This window comes from Mercenaria mercenaria, unplaced genomic scaffold (assembly GCF_021730395.1).
Source record: "Mercenaria mercenaria strain notata unplaced genomic scaffold, MADL_Memer_1 contig_3307, whole genome shotgun sequence".
Lineage (NCBI taxonomy): Eukaryota > Metazoa > Mollusca > Bivalvia > Venerida > Veneridae > Mercenaria > Mercenaria mercenaria.
Window position 1 is genome coordinate 1 of NW_026461432.1, and position 15,067 is coordinate 15,067.

Below are 15,067 nucleotides of genomic sequence, written 5' to 3' on the forward strand. Positions count from 1 at the left end.
TCGTCTTGAAGTTTGGATATCGACGTGTCAAACTGTTTCAGTACCTTGTCCATACGTTTCAGCAATAATTTAGCATTAAAGGTTTCTTCTATTTCCTTTTCATAATCAGTCTTCAAACACAATGCTTTTATATCCTCAACATCCTGTGTAAGATGGTAAAGCAATACATATGCTAGTATACATATTCACATAGTAGATGACTAAAAACAAACTCATAACCTTTCGTTTATATTTCATTTCATAAGCAAAGCATATAATTCCTGTCAGTTTTTTATATTCATGTGCCAGAGCTAATGGAGAAAAAAATCTGCATGTTTAACTATGTTTAAAACTACAAAGACTTGTCTTTTGAATAATCCAGACTGGTGATCACACTACTGCTTTTCCTGACATATTACTTGTTCATGTCAATAATTTTAATTCAAAATTTATCTATTAAAACTGACTTTATAGACACATTTTCTACTGTAGTAATATTCAGACTACAAGAGAATAATTGGCAGTTATTTGCAGTAAACAGGTTAGTACTGGTACAGAATCCAGGAACACTGGTCAGGTAAAGCGCATGCTGTAACATAACTGAAATACTGTTGAAAAACAGTGATTTACCCAAAACAAACAAACCTCCCATTTGGAACTTTGTCACCAAGTTTTATTTAGAACTGTATTTGACAAACAAAATTATAACACAATAAACGCAGTGACCATTATAAATCCAGGAATATTTATTATTTGTATAGTTTATACGGTTGATTACAGAGTAAGCATGTCACAAAAAAAAAAGATAAAAAAAATACCCAGAACTTTGTGAAAATTTTCATCTGTAAGCATTCTGCATAAAATTCAAAGTGAAAATGCAGCTATGAAGAAGGTCTTTCAAGAATCTCTCTGCGACATACCAACTTTCACAATATCATTGCCATTTGACTTGGGATGTTGTTTTCTGAAAAACTGTCATCATTTCAAAGTCATTTACCCTTTTAACGGAGTCCTATAACCAGTATCAATACAATGTTTACCTCTTTGTACTCATCTAATTCCTCTGCCACTTCGGCTATTTCATCTTTATAATGTTGTGCTTGGTCTTCAATAGCTTTTTCAATATCTCCAAGGTCCTGGGCTGTAATATCTTGATCTTCTTCTATCTTCTCTGCTTTATCTACAGGTTCTAGAGTAACAAAAATATTTCTCATCAAGTGTTTGTCTTTTTAAGAATTATGTAATAGAGATCTGATAAAATTTTTTACTATGAAAGAATTAAACTTTGTTGGCAAAAAATTGCCTTGGATGTGTCCAAAACAGCTATTTCATGGACAACTGAATTCATGGATTTCAAAGTTTAAAGATAAAATAAATTGCAATTTATTTGTTCACTTTAACTGCATTTCGTGGATTAACACATCTAAAGAACACTCAAAAAATAGTCTCCCATAATTATTGGTGACTTCACAGCTTCTGAAATTTCAAGGGACCATGAAATAAAAATATGATGATTCTATATTCATTCAATGAGAATATTAACTACCGGTACTAAAAGCTTACTACCCCTGCAACCCAATATCCAAACATCTCTTAATTAATTAAACAAGCAAATTCGATGAAATGGTATCCCCCGCCAAAAGGGTTTGTGGTGAGGAACGGCAAAACAGTATATCCGGCAAAAAATTAAGGATGTTACTAAGAGGCAAATAATTTCATTAGTCAAAATCAATTTAACAGAAAATGAATGCTATTTTTTGGTGGGGGAGGTGGGGAGGGGGGGGGGGGCAGCGGGGGTGACTGGGTGAGGGTACAAAACATCATCTGTTGATTATAAATATTGATGGAAAATTAAAAATGAAAAAAAAAAAAAATGCGGGGGGGGGGGGGGGGGGGGGGGGGGGGGGGGGTGATGCATGCTTGGGGTGGTGGGCATGACTGGGTGGAGGAGTGAGGTGGGGGAATGGTACAACTTTGCATGTTGATAAATATTCATGGAAAATTTTTGAAAAAAAAAATAATAGAAAAGAATGAAAAATTATCTTTTTTTTTTTTTTCTGGGGGGGGGGGGGGGGGGGGGGGGGGGGAGGGGGTGTGACCAAGGCAAGGTGGTGACCAGGTGTGGGTACATAACTTCACATGTTTATTATAAATGTTCATGGAAAAGAATGAAAGGAGTTTAATGAAATTCTACCAATTGGTTGGTTTGTTATGTACAAATCTGTAGATTTTTAAACAATTAAAGGGCAATAACTCTAAGGAAAATTGACCAATTAAAAAAAAATGACAGGCATCATCGAAGTATGCTGGTTCATATTTATTTCAAGTTTCATGAAATTCTACCTGCAAGTTACTGAGATATTGCTGCGGACGGACGCACGTTCCTACAGATGGACCTTTATTGGGTATTTCTTTTGTTAAAAAGTACCCATTATGCTACAAAAAGTACCCAATAAACACTACGGAATGAATAGAATTTACCGTTACCTATTGTTCTCTATACCCAACAAATGTTCATTCGTGGGCTCGCACACATGCACGGATGTGACGGACGGACAACGCCATTTCAATACCCCCCTCCCGATTTCATCGGTGGGGGATAATGAGATAGTCAGCTCATATATAAATTTCAATTTTACTTGAAAACAGACTGTTTTAACACTTTGAGGATATATCTTGGTTAGCATAAAAGCAATATTTCAATGCAGTAACTTTGATATCTTCTGTAGAACAAGAGGGTTAAGATGACCCTGGATCGCTCACCTGAGTAATATGAGCCACATGTTTCAAATGGCAAACTGATGCTAAAATATTAAGAAAGTAAGTCAGTAGGTCAGTCACATTCATGGTAACTGAAAGTCAGTTTTAAGATCGGTGTGCAAAACTGTACATGTCATCCAAATTTCAAGGCTGTATCTTAACAAGAGGGCCATGAAGACCCTGTATCGCTCACCTGACCTATTGACCTAAGATCATCAAGTTTAACATTCTGACCAAGTTTCATTAAGATATGGTCATAAATGTGGCCTCTAAAGTGTTAAATAGCTTTTCCTTTGATTTGACCTGGTGACCTAGTTTTTGATCCGACATGACAGAGATATGAACTTGACCTAAAGATCACCAAGATTAACATTCTAAGTTTCATGAAGATACAGTCATAAATGTGGCCTCTAGAGTGTTAAGAAGCATTTCCTTTGATTTGACCTAGTGACCTAGTTTTTGACCCCACCTGACCCAGATTTGAACTTGACCTATAGATTGTCAAGATTAACATTCTGACCAAGTTTCATTAAGATATGATCATAAATGTGGCCTCTACAGTGTAAACTACCTTTTCCTTTGATTTGACCTGGTGACCTAGTTTTTGATCCTACATGACCCAGATTCAAATTTGACCTTGAGATCATTAAGATTAACATTCTGACCAAGTTTCATGAAGATACAGTCATAAATCTGGCCTCTACAGTGTTAACAAGCTTTTCCTTTGATTTGACCTGGTGACCTAGTTTTTGACCCCAGATGACCCAATATCAAACTCATCCAAGACTTAATTGAGGGTAACATTCTGACCAAGTTTCATTAAGATTTGGCCCCAATTGTGACCTCTAAAGTGTTAACAAGCTTTTCCTTTGATTTGACCTGGTGACCTAGTTTTTAACCCCAGATGACCCAATATCGAAATCGTCCAAGATTTTATTGAAGGTAACATTCTGACCAAGTTTCATTAAGATTGGGCCAAAATTGTGACCTCTAGAGTGTTAACAAGCTTTTCGTTTGATTTGACCTGGTGACCTAGTTTTTGACCCCAGATGACCCAATATCGAACTCATCCAAGATTTTATTGAGGGTAACATTCTGACCAAGTTTCATTAAGTTTGGGCCAAATTTGTGACCTCTAGAGTGTTAACAGTCAAACTGTTGACGACGGACGGACGACGACGGACACAGGGCAATCACAAAAGCTCACCTTTGAGCTAAAAAAAATGAGTAATTGTGATTATGCCTCATTTTTGCAACAGAAAAAATGAGTTTTCGGTCATAACCTGACACTATTACAGATACAAAGCTTCAAAAAGAGCTTACTACCACCTTCGGAAACCTTTAGAATGACATATTGTTCATATCTGGATATTGCGAAAGCCACAATTTATGAAAAGCTCTGTTACATATTAGGTGGATCATACAGTAGGTATGGACAAATAGCTGTCACAAATGATAACATGAGCCGCGCCATGGGAAAACCAACATAGTGGGCTTTGCGACCAGCATGGATCCAGACCAGCCTGCGCATCCGCGCAGTCTGGTCAGGATCCATGCTGTTCGCTAACAGTTTCTCCAATTCCAATAGGCTTTAAAAGTGAACAGCATGGAGCCTGACCAGACTGCGCGGATGCGCAGGCTGGTCTGGATCCATGCTGGTCACAAACCCACTATGTTGGTTTTCTCATGGCATGGCTCACATAATCTTTTACCTTCAGACGGCTGTTCAATGATTGGTTCAGCCATATCTAGCTCTGGTATAACATCTTCTGTAATATCCTGTTCCTTTACGGCTGGTTCCATTGTTACAGGAGCTTCTACTTCTGGCTCAGGTTCTGGTTCCCTTTCAGCCTTCATTGCAGTATCCATACTTTTCTCTCTCTCCTCCTGTTAGAACATTATTGTGTAATGTTTAACATTTAGCCTGCTAGTGGCAGGTGATTCTGCCTTTGTGACCAGTGCTGACCAAGATCAGCCTGCTGGTCATGGTCTGCACTTTTGGCTATTCAGTCAGTATATTTTCAGTGAACACCCCTTTGAATAGTAAGTGGTACTGCCCAAACTGAATGATGGACCAGTCCTTTTTAGAAATTTAGCAGGGTAAAGGTTAAAAGAAAGCCGCTATGCATTCATCATTGTGAAGGGAGCAAGTGGTAAAATCTCTGATTATTTCATCTTAAAGCTTTTATAAACCAGAAAATGCAATGATATTTATTTCTTCTAAGGTTTGTGATTTCTATTCTGGTTAGAAATTGTTTATGATTTTTTTTTCAATTTTAATTTAAAGTCCTGTTTAAAGTTTTATGTTATCTTTTAACATCAAATATAACTTTGTATGCTAAAATCAAGCTGATTTGTAGCCTACTGTGGTTAAAAAGTACACACAAGCAACACTGAAAAGAAAAATAAAACTATGATATCTCAGAAATAAGCTAATGCTCCGAGTCCATTGGTCAGAATGGCTCAAAACTTTTTGTAAGTCACTTCTGGTGCAAAAGTAACACAGAATAAGATAGTTATAATGGCCATATATCACCTACCCCAGAGTTTCGCAGCTCTAACAGGTATAACATGAGACACTTCTGCCAAATGACTTTGAAAACTGGCTTGCAGATTCAGAGAAGTTTTTTTAAAGTTTTCCACAGTGCCATATACATTTTTTGAAGGGAAACCCGACCCATCCCAGGCAGCCAAGTTCCTACTTGCAAACCGAGATGACTTTAGAGGGTTACCCAAGGAACATTTCTTTGACATTATTTCAAACTCAGACCAGTGGTTTTAGAGAAGATGCCGTATTTTTTTACTTGACATTTCCCATGAAATTATTTCAAATTTGACCAAAGCTTCTTGAAAAGAATATTTGTTTTAGAGAAACAAAATAGGGAAGTAATTCAAAACTAGGGACACTGAGCCAATCTACATCAAAATCCCTCCATGCATGAAGAAGAAATGCTGAAGACAAAGTCATTCTTGTATTTGGCCTCTAAGTTTGACCTTGACCTTAAATCTAGGGACCTGATTGTTGCGCATGACACATCCTCTATCCATGCTTATTATTTGTGTCAAATTATTTTGAAATCGGACCATGCATGTCAAAGTTATGGACCGGACACGAAGACCACATTATCAGTATATATGTAGTGAAAATTGGCTAACTTTAACCAAGGACTATGACCTTAACCTTTGAGCTAGGGACCTGATTTTTGCGCATGACATATTGTCTTTCCATGCTTATTATTTGTGTCATATTATTCTGAAATCGGACCATGCATGTCAAAGTTATGGTCCGGACACAAACATCACCCTTTCCCACACACACAAACACATGGACAAACACACACACGGACAGGGGTAACACTATATGTCCCCACCCCCATTTTATGGCGGAGGCATAAAAAGTGACTGTATCTTATGATTTTTTTTATGAATGATAACAATCTGAACAATCTAGGTAGAAAGTAATCCATTGATCAATCACGTCAAATTATTTTAAAACCAGTAGTTTCTAACATGAAGGTTTTTTAAGTTTCCACTTTATACAAACAGGGAAATATGACCATACCCTTACTATGTCTGTTGATGATTCAGATTAATTTGAACAATCTTGGTAGAAAGTCACCCAGAAAACTTTTCTATGAAATAATTTCAAAACCAGAAAAAAAACGTTACAGCCACTTCCATAGACCTGTAGTAAACAACTCAGGTGGTGTAGTGGTGCTGTGACACATTACACTGTTGATTTACCTTAAGTTGAAGAGCAAGCTTGTCAATGATTTGTTGATTTTCCATCTTCTGTAATGTAAGTTCTGCCAGTTTTCGTTTTTCTTCTTCCTCTGCAGCATGACGTGCTTGACGTTCTTCCTCATGTTGTTTTTCCAATTTCTCTTTTGCCAATCTCTCTTCCTCAGCCTAAATAAGTAGCAAGAGTATTTTTACTACTCATTTACAGAAGGAAATGTATTTGTCACTATATTTAATCAAGTAAATAAAGCACTGTGTGCAGAAATCTCATTTTAGAATCCTCTGAGAAAACTACATGAGGTCTAATTGATAGAGGCCAACTGAAAAACAAGTAATGTCAAACAAAACAAGAGTACTGTCTATGGGTGCCATCGCTTTTCTGCAAGTGCTGGTCAGTATGTAAGAAAAAAATTGTAGTTCAGAATTTCTAAGTACAAAAAGTGCCATAATTCTGACAAAATGCATGTTAGAGTTATGGTTCTTGGCACACATAGTACCTTAATGATGATAAACAAGTGTGCAAAGTTTCAAAGCTGTAGCTCTTATAGTTTTTGAGAAAAGGTGGACCTAAACAAAATTTTAACCAAGAAACTCAAATTTTCTAAGTAAAAAAAGGGCCATAATTTTGACAAAATGCATATCAGAGTTATTGTTCTTGGCCTACATAGTCACCTTATGATGATAAACAAGTGTACAAAGCTTCAAAGCTGTAGCTCTTATAGTTTATGAGAAAAGGTGGATCTAAACAAAATATTTTACCAGGAAACTCAAATTTTTAAAGAACAAAGAGGGCCATAATTTTAACAAAATGCATATCAGAGTTATGGTTCTTGGCCTACTTAGTTACCTAATGATGACAAACAAGTGTACAAAGTTTTAAAGCTTAAGCTCTTATAGTTTTTGAGAAAAGGTGGACCTAAACAAAAGTTATAACCAATGCAGACGATCAAATGATGGCAATACCTTGTAGATTTATTTCAAATAAAAATAGAATGTGTTGAAAACTGGTGCCTGCATACCACTCCTCAAACTACATTGTCAAAATTCAATATTTTTAAGTACTTTTCAAGTAGTTTTCAAACTTTCAAGGACTACTTTCCTGAACATCATTTCTTAAAATCACAGACGGAACAACATTTATCAACTATTTCATCAAGTTAGAATTCAATTTTAAGTATGGCAAAACAGAATGATTATATAAATGATGTAGATATCATACCGCTTCTTCCTTCTCCATTTGGATGGCCTTAGTCTCCTCTTCAAGAACTTTAATCTTTGTTGCCTTATCCACCTTCTCACCACTCGACTCTGCGGACGTAACTTTAGCTTTGTCAACCTATATAGTTACATGATACAACATAATACCATTTCTTTTAATAATGTACATGTTATATATACAAAATCTTTGTAATTGGTATTATCAAGAATATTATCAAACTCTTTTCTGCAGATGAAAAAAGTTAAAGTAAATGCATAGTTCAAATTTGTGTTAAACATAAATAAGAAATGAAATTATATAATCTATCATAAGAAACCTTTAAAATGCACTATAGTCTATAGATTGGTATTGTTACACTTTTGTGTTACCTTCTTCAACTCTTAACATATACAACTGTAATATGAATTTAAAATATCAAAATACATAATTTAAATGTATAAAATCTTTTTCAAGCTAAAATACAAACAAAATCTCTTTCACAATAAGTGTGTTAACAGCGGAAGAGTATGATAGGATATTCTGTTGTAGAGATATGAGTACTCACAGTAGTCTCGGGAAGAGATGAAATGGTCTGTTTGAGTTGTTCTGCAGGAGTCAGGTTTTCATCAAGGTACATAACTCTTGATAGCAGTAGAAGACTAGTAGGTACTTGTTCCTGCAAGAATAACTAATGTGTAAAAAATTCTTTAAATAAAACACACTACAAACAAGAACTGTCCATAAGACAGCCGCTCGGTTTTTCTCAGTGTTTGACTCTGAATTAGAGCTTTGCCAGTAAAAACTCAATAAAACTTAAATAAAAAAATTCTGAGTTAAAACGGGGCATAACTATGTCAAATCAGAGTTATGGGGATTGTTTCTCCTGGTGTAGACTTTAATAGTAATTAAATACTTTAAGTTTCAAGTAATAGCTTTGATAGTCATAGATATTTGACTTTATCAAAAACTTTAACCAACAGCGATGTCAATGCCTGAGGAAGTTGGCAGTTACTTGCAGAGAACAGGTTTGTACTGATACAGAATCCAGGAACACTGGTTAGGTCAACTAACTGAAATACTGTTGAAAAACAGTGTTAAACCCAAAACAAACAAAACTCTTGAGAATTACATGAAATAAATATTTCCCAAGCTTTCAGTCCTTTTTTTTTTGGATAAAATACCTTGAGATGAAGTTCAAGCCAATGTTCCAGCTGTAGTTTTAGCCTATCCTCAGATATACCAAGTGCTCTCATACCACGAGCTCTGTTAGCACCCTGAAGCTCCTCTGTTGTCAGACTATCAATACCATCACGTAATATAAACTGTAATCAAACAGCAAGTTTATTCAATTAATCACCTAGAGCATTAATATTTTCTAAAAAACTTACTTTGACATGTCTATTGACTATTTTTCTACATTCTTTTACATATGTTTTACAAATTATGTTAACTGGATAATGCTACACTCAAACATTTTTTTTTCTTTCCTTGTATTTACTACAATCAAATTAAAATTTTACAAAAATGCTAATGTCAAGTAATAGATTTTTTATTGAAATCTGCCGTCTTTTGTCAAAATGAGCCAGAACTGAATCATTTTCTTTTGATTTGAAAAAAAAAAAATCACTTCTCTGATGTGATATTGAAACAGTCATCACATTCACAGTACTGCTAAGCACTGCTGTTGTCTTGGATCAAGCATTTATAAATCAAGCATTGTATAAAATCTGAACCTGACATTAAGTTCTACCTATACAACGTGAAAACCATGGAACTCTAATAGGAAAATCTGAAACTGAAAAAGTTTTACCTACAAACCTTGGATGTAACAGAAATTATCACCAATAATTAATTATCCAAAATTGATTATGCTGGAACAATTAGTGAACTAGAGATGCTTTTGAGAAAAGCACATGTCTCCCACAACTGCCTAATCATCTAAATAGTAAGTCAGTCTTTATATACTGTTTACTTCGAGCACATGTGCATGCGCTTTTTTGACACCAATACTACTTTTAAAATGCGCAAGAAATCCGAGTGTTTTTTTGGTAATTCAAGGGTCATAATTCCGAAGTGCCTGGATTGATTTGGCCAGTTATCGAAGTTGGCCGTGCACTTATTGGCAAACACATTTTGTTCAAGTTTGGTAAAGATCGGATGAGAAATGTTCGACTTAGAGTGCGAACAAGCTTTGTGACAGACACACAGACAAACACACAGACTGGAGTAAATCAATATGTCTCCCATACCACTGTGTGGTGGGAGACATAATTACTGGTTGGTAACCGAGTCAGCAATGACATAACAGGAGTCAAACAATACAAATGAGTCAAAACTGGTTACCTTATCATCCACTGTAAGTTCTCTCATTCGAGTATCAATCTGAAATCGGAGTACCCTGACATTAGGTATGTCACTAAGGAAGCCGATACCAAGGAGCTTACACAGTCCCTGTAACTGCCTGATGCTGAGATCATCTAGAGTCAAACTGTTCTCAAACAGTCGAGAAAACTTCAGTATCTCTGATATAGTTGGTATCACTTCACTGCTTTTCACCTAAAAAATGTACAAATAGATATTTATGATATAACTATATGCATTATATAATAAAAATAATACATAATACAATAAATACTCTTAAACCATTTAATTTTATTTTTGTAGGAATTAAGACTTTATGACCTGGGATAAAATAGCTATTTCATGAGCACATAAATTCATAGATTTTAAGATTGTGGATGAACACAACAATAAAATCCACAAAAAAACTTCCATCAAAATAATTATGATTTCATATTAATGTGAATGTCTAAATCTATGAATCAAAGTGGTTTCTCAAATATCATACTCTACCTAGATTCAAATAAGTTAAACAAGAGTGCCAGACTGTCACAAAATACGTCTGTCATCAAACTTGGCTTAAATTCAAGGAGCATAATCCAAGAGTGCCTGGAGCAATTTGGCTGGTTATCGAAACTGGCCAAGATATTATGCCCACAAACATTGTCAGTTACTTTCTACCTAGAACGGACAATGCTAAAGTCACTGTTTTTAGAGTAATTCAAGGACCATAATCCAAGAATGCCTGGGGCAATTTGGCTAGTTATCGAACTTGGCCGAGATATTATGCCCACAAACATTGTCAGCAAGTTTGGTGAAGATTGGATGAAAACTGTTCGACTTAGAGTTGACTCAGAGAGTGGATATGCTATGGACGCCGCCCGCCCACCATGGGTGTTCACATAATAAGCCCTGCTCTTTCAGAGATGGGCGTATAAAAACAGCAATCTGCCCATAAAAGAACTGTTCTCACCTGATGGCAATTTTTGATTTGTTTACAAGTACTTCTTAAACTTTCATTATCATCACTATATTTAAATTAAGTGACAGCACTCATTTTACCCTATTGCAAACATGACCTAGATGGGGAAAAACTCAAATTAACAAGTTCTATCTATCTACCTTGTGCATAAATTCTGTAAATTCTTGCACACTAGATGCTGTGTCATCCTTTTTACTCTTAGCCTTCAGTGGCATATTATGAAGGCTGTCTACCAACAGTTTAGCTGATTCAATTTTTCTCTGTAGCTTGGCACGCATTTTTGTATCCTGTATAAGGCAAACAACTGGTTAAATGTCAAACAGAAGTTGAACATGAAATAAATAAACCATGAACATAAACTTTATATGTATTGTTAAGAACTTGTTCTTCGTGGTTGTTTCTACTTTGGTAGAAAAATGATTCCTAACTTTTCATGCTGAAAATGACTGATTCTGCCTTTGCAACCAGTGTAGATGATGATCAGCCTGCACATCCATGCAGTCTGATCATGATCTGCAATGTTTGCCATTCAGTCAGTATCTTTTGGTAAGCACCCCTTTTAATAGTTAATGGTACTATCCAAAGTTCATTATATAAATCTAGCAGGGTAAGGGTTACTATTCATGAATTTTTGAGCTCACAGAGTCACATGTTGTTCTGACAGCGAATATACTAGAAAAATAAAACCTTTATGAATAGTACCCAGTCTACAGTAAAAGTGAAATGTACGCATCTCAGCATACATGTTTATAGACCAAAACCTGTTTTATTACATTCAATACAATTACACATAAGACCTGCCCGCTTAGCTCAGTAGGTAGAGCGTCAGTCTATGGATCGCGGGGTCGCGAGTTCGATCCTCGGGCTGGGTGTATGTTCTCCGTGACTATTTGATAAATGACATTGTCTGAAATCATTAGTCCTCCACCTCTGATTCATGTGGGGAAGTTGGCAGTTACTTGCAGAGAACAGGTTTGTACTGGTACAGAATCCAGGAACACTGGTTAAGTTAACTGCCCGCCGTTACATGACTGAAATACTGTTGAAAAACGGTGTTAAACCCAAAACAAACAAACAAACAAACTAACACATTGTAAATAAATTACAATGTAAGATGCTTCAAATAATTTTTGAAACTCAGTAAGAGTGAAAGGGAGCTTTCAAAAACATTTCCCTTGCCACAAATATCTGCAAGTAATAGCATTAAACAGCAAAGGAAAGTGTATTTAATTTAATGAATTTTGGAATTTAATGTAAAATAGCTACTTTCTTCTTAAATCTGTTGCAAAAACAAGCTCTTACCCTAGCTTCCTTTGATACAAAAACTTGAGGGATCATCCCAATCCACAAGAAGACAGGAATCAGTACCTCCATAAAAGGTATGATCAAGGTTGGCAATATGGGGAACATCAGTAATAAGTCTACCAATGTCTGTTTTAACTGAAATACAGATACATGTGATTATAATTATACACACTTCATTTTGTTAGGTTTACAATTACACTGACACAATTTAGGTCATTTGGTTACTTTTCCAGTTGTGATGGTGGAGGAAGACTCCAGATGCCCTCCAAGCATTATTTCATCACGTGCGGGCACTTGGTTTGAACCACCAACCTTCCATAAGCTAGCTAGATTACTTTCTCACACACTTCATTCCTACCACTATCAATTGGACAAGATATAAACTTCAAACAGATCTCAGGAATTCAAAAATATCAAACAAGCTTAATAAAAGGTACCCAAAACTTGCAAGATAATTTAGACTTTAAATTACAGGGCTCTCGCTTGCTTTTTGGGACTAGGGCCAGGGTCCATGCAAGGGGGGAATTTTGCATGATTTTTCAAAAAAAATCTTTTGAGGGGGAATTTCAAACGCGAAAAGAAATGCAAACAAATATAAACATTCTTTTCAACTTTACTGACCCAAACTTGAATTCTGTTAATTATGAACTCTGCTGTATGAATTCTGCCAATTATAAACAACCTTATTCAGGCATCACACTTTGTAATTCTTCCTCTGAGCCACTGAATTTTCGGAAACAATAAAATTTAAGGCCAACAAGTCAACTGCAAAGCGCTTAGCACTGATGTTCTTGGACTTGAGGGGGGAACTTTTTTGAAATAGGGAGGAAAAAACATACTAATCTGAGAAGGGAATTGGGCCGATATTAGGCCCCAAATTTTGCCAAACAAGAGCCCTGAATTAGCCACCCTAAATCAGGGCTCACGCTGTCAGTCGCCATTATCGCCATTTGCGATTATTTTATTTAAATGGCGAATATTTTTTCATTTTGGCGACTTGAACTGGCGATTATTTTATTTGATAGCTGCATAAATAATTATGCCACCCGCGGTCAGCTAGCGTGGAAAAATCGATAAAGCGTACTGTTTATTGCCTCGTGTATTCCAAACACGTGTCAGCTATGCTGATAACGTTGCCTAAGGCGGTAGAATGCAGACGACAATTAAACCGATTATAACCGGAATGCAATCTTACTAATCCAGCATTTAAGTCACATTGAACTGGCAGGCTACTTTTTGAGAACACTTGCAAACACCAACGCAAATTTTCTTCAACTCAATAGTCGGCAGACGACAAACAGTCAGGGGTGTAACTGTTTTAGGTTATGTAACCTATTTCAGTTACTTTTTCAAGAATTTTATAACCTGTATTAGTTATAAAATAAGGATAACCCAGGTAAGTTATTCAAAAAAAGCCTTTTTACTGTTCTCACTAAGTGAGCTTTAAAATGCAATTAGTAGCAAACTGTGGTTAATCAAATTCTCTTTTAGTCTGATAATGACCTGATGAGCATAATGGGATGTTAAGAGTTTTATAGCTTAAAAACCATTTGCGTAAGACTTTATCAGCCTTGCGTAAAAAAATTTACTGCACAGCTAGAAAGATAAAAGGCCAAGGATTCAGGAAATGATTGCATTAGTCACATTCAAAATGAGGAATTGACACAGGAGGGCTTTGTAATATTTTATGATAACTGAAACAAGTTATGAAAGTAAACGCAGTAACTCAAATGGGTTATAAAATGTGATAACTTGAAACAGTTACACCCCTGACTGACAAACCAATTTGTACCGGCAACTTTTTTTTATCTTGAAATGCAATTGTTTTAAGTGACAAAATCTCAAAGTTTTTTTATTTTCCTTAATTTGAAAAGAACGCGAATGTACATGTTGAAATATTACAGGCCAGATATTTTTTTACCAAGATTAATAAATGTCTGTTTTGCACATTAAACCCAGAAATAATCGGAAAACCCAGTCTTGTTTCTAATTTTAGTAACATGGCCGATACGGGCAAGCTAAAAAATCAACAAATAAATTTGCCTGCATACTGTCATTAGCGTAAGTAGAAACATTCTAAAACACATAAAAATATTATTTAATATTGAAAAAAGCCTTGGAAACATGTTGACAAAAAGCTGTAATTAAATAGTGTGCCAAATATCACGTATTTTTGCGACCCGATTGTTTTGTACTTTTGGGGCAATTTAAGTGCAATTAACTGTTGTGGTCAAAAGAATCATGGAAACACTTTTGATATATAAAAAGAAAATGTATAAACATGACTGATACTCAAAACTTTCCCTTTTGTGCAACTGTGCCCATACTGTGTGTGCACGAATGGGGTTTGAGCTATTGCCCAGTCAACAATGTCAGACAGAGTCAATCATTTTAGCAGCCTTATGCAAGCTATAAATATGTGTCCAGTAAATGCCTTCAGAATCCATCAGATTATAGCATAGGTCTTATCTTTGAAAGCATTTAAGGGGGAGGGGGGAGCCCCCAATATGAGGTAATTTCCATGAATCCCCAATTCCCACACCCCTGTTGGGGCTACAACTTTTCAAACCAATAAAAAAAAACTTGTTCTTTTTAATTATAAACATTACATGCAAAGTCCAGTTTTGGCTATTATTTTTTATAGTTTCAAAAGTTGGCTATTATTTCTCGGAGGCCAGTGTGAGCCCTGCTAAATAGAACTAATATTATGAATTAAAAAACCAAAATTCTAATAATATACTGTAAATGTAAGCTACATATTT

At 35.6% G+C, this 15,067-nt stretch overlaps 1 protein-coding gene across 1 annotated transcript in view; it reads right to left on the bottom strand.

The window, feature by feature from the left end:
* Positions 1 to 5: 5 nt before the first annotated feature.
* LOC128552935 (mitochondrial proton/calcium exchanger protein-like) overlaps positions 6 to 15,067 on the bottom strand; it is a gene marked incomplete at its 3' end in the record, with an annotated part of 66,694 nt that continues 51,632 nt past the window's right edge. The window contains exons 5-14 of the mRNA XM_053534012.1: positions 12,303 to 12,440; positions 11,141 to 11,287; positions 10,022 to 10,234; positions 8,860 to 9,000; positions 8,244 to 8,354; positions 7,700 to 7,816; positions 6,484 to 6,648; positions 4,452 to 4,626; positions 1,020 to 1,168; positions 6 to 143 (exon numbers count right to left, since the gene is read on the bottom strand). Of these exons, the coding sequence (XP_053389987.1) occupies positions 6 to 143; positions 1,020 to 1,168; positions 4,452 to 4,626; positions 6,484 to 6,648; positions 7,700 to 7,816; positions 8,244 to 8,354; positions 8,860 to 9,000; positions 10,022 to 10,234; positions 11,141 to 11,287; positions 12,303 to 12,440 (1,494 nt within the window). The remainder of the gene's footprint in view (positions 144 to 1,019; positions 1,169 to 4,451; positions 4,627 to 6,483; positions 6,649 to 7,699; positions 7,817 to 8,243; positions 8,355 to 8,859; positions 9,001 to 10,021; positions 10,235 to 11,140; positions 11,288 to 12,302; positions 12,441 to 15,067) is intronic.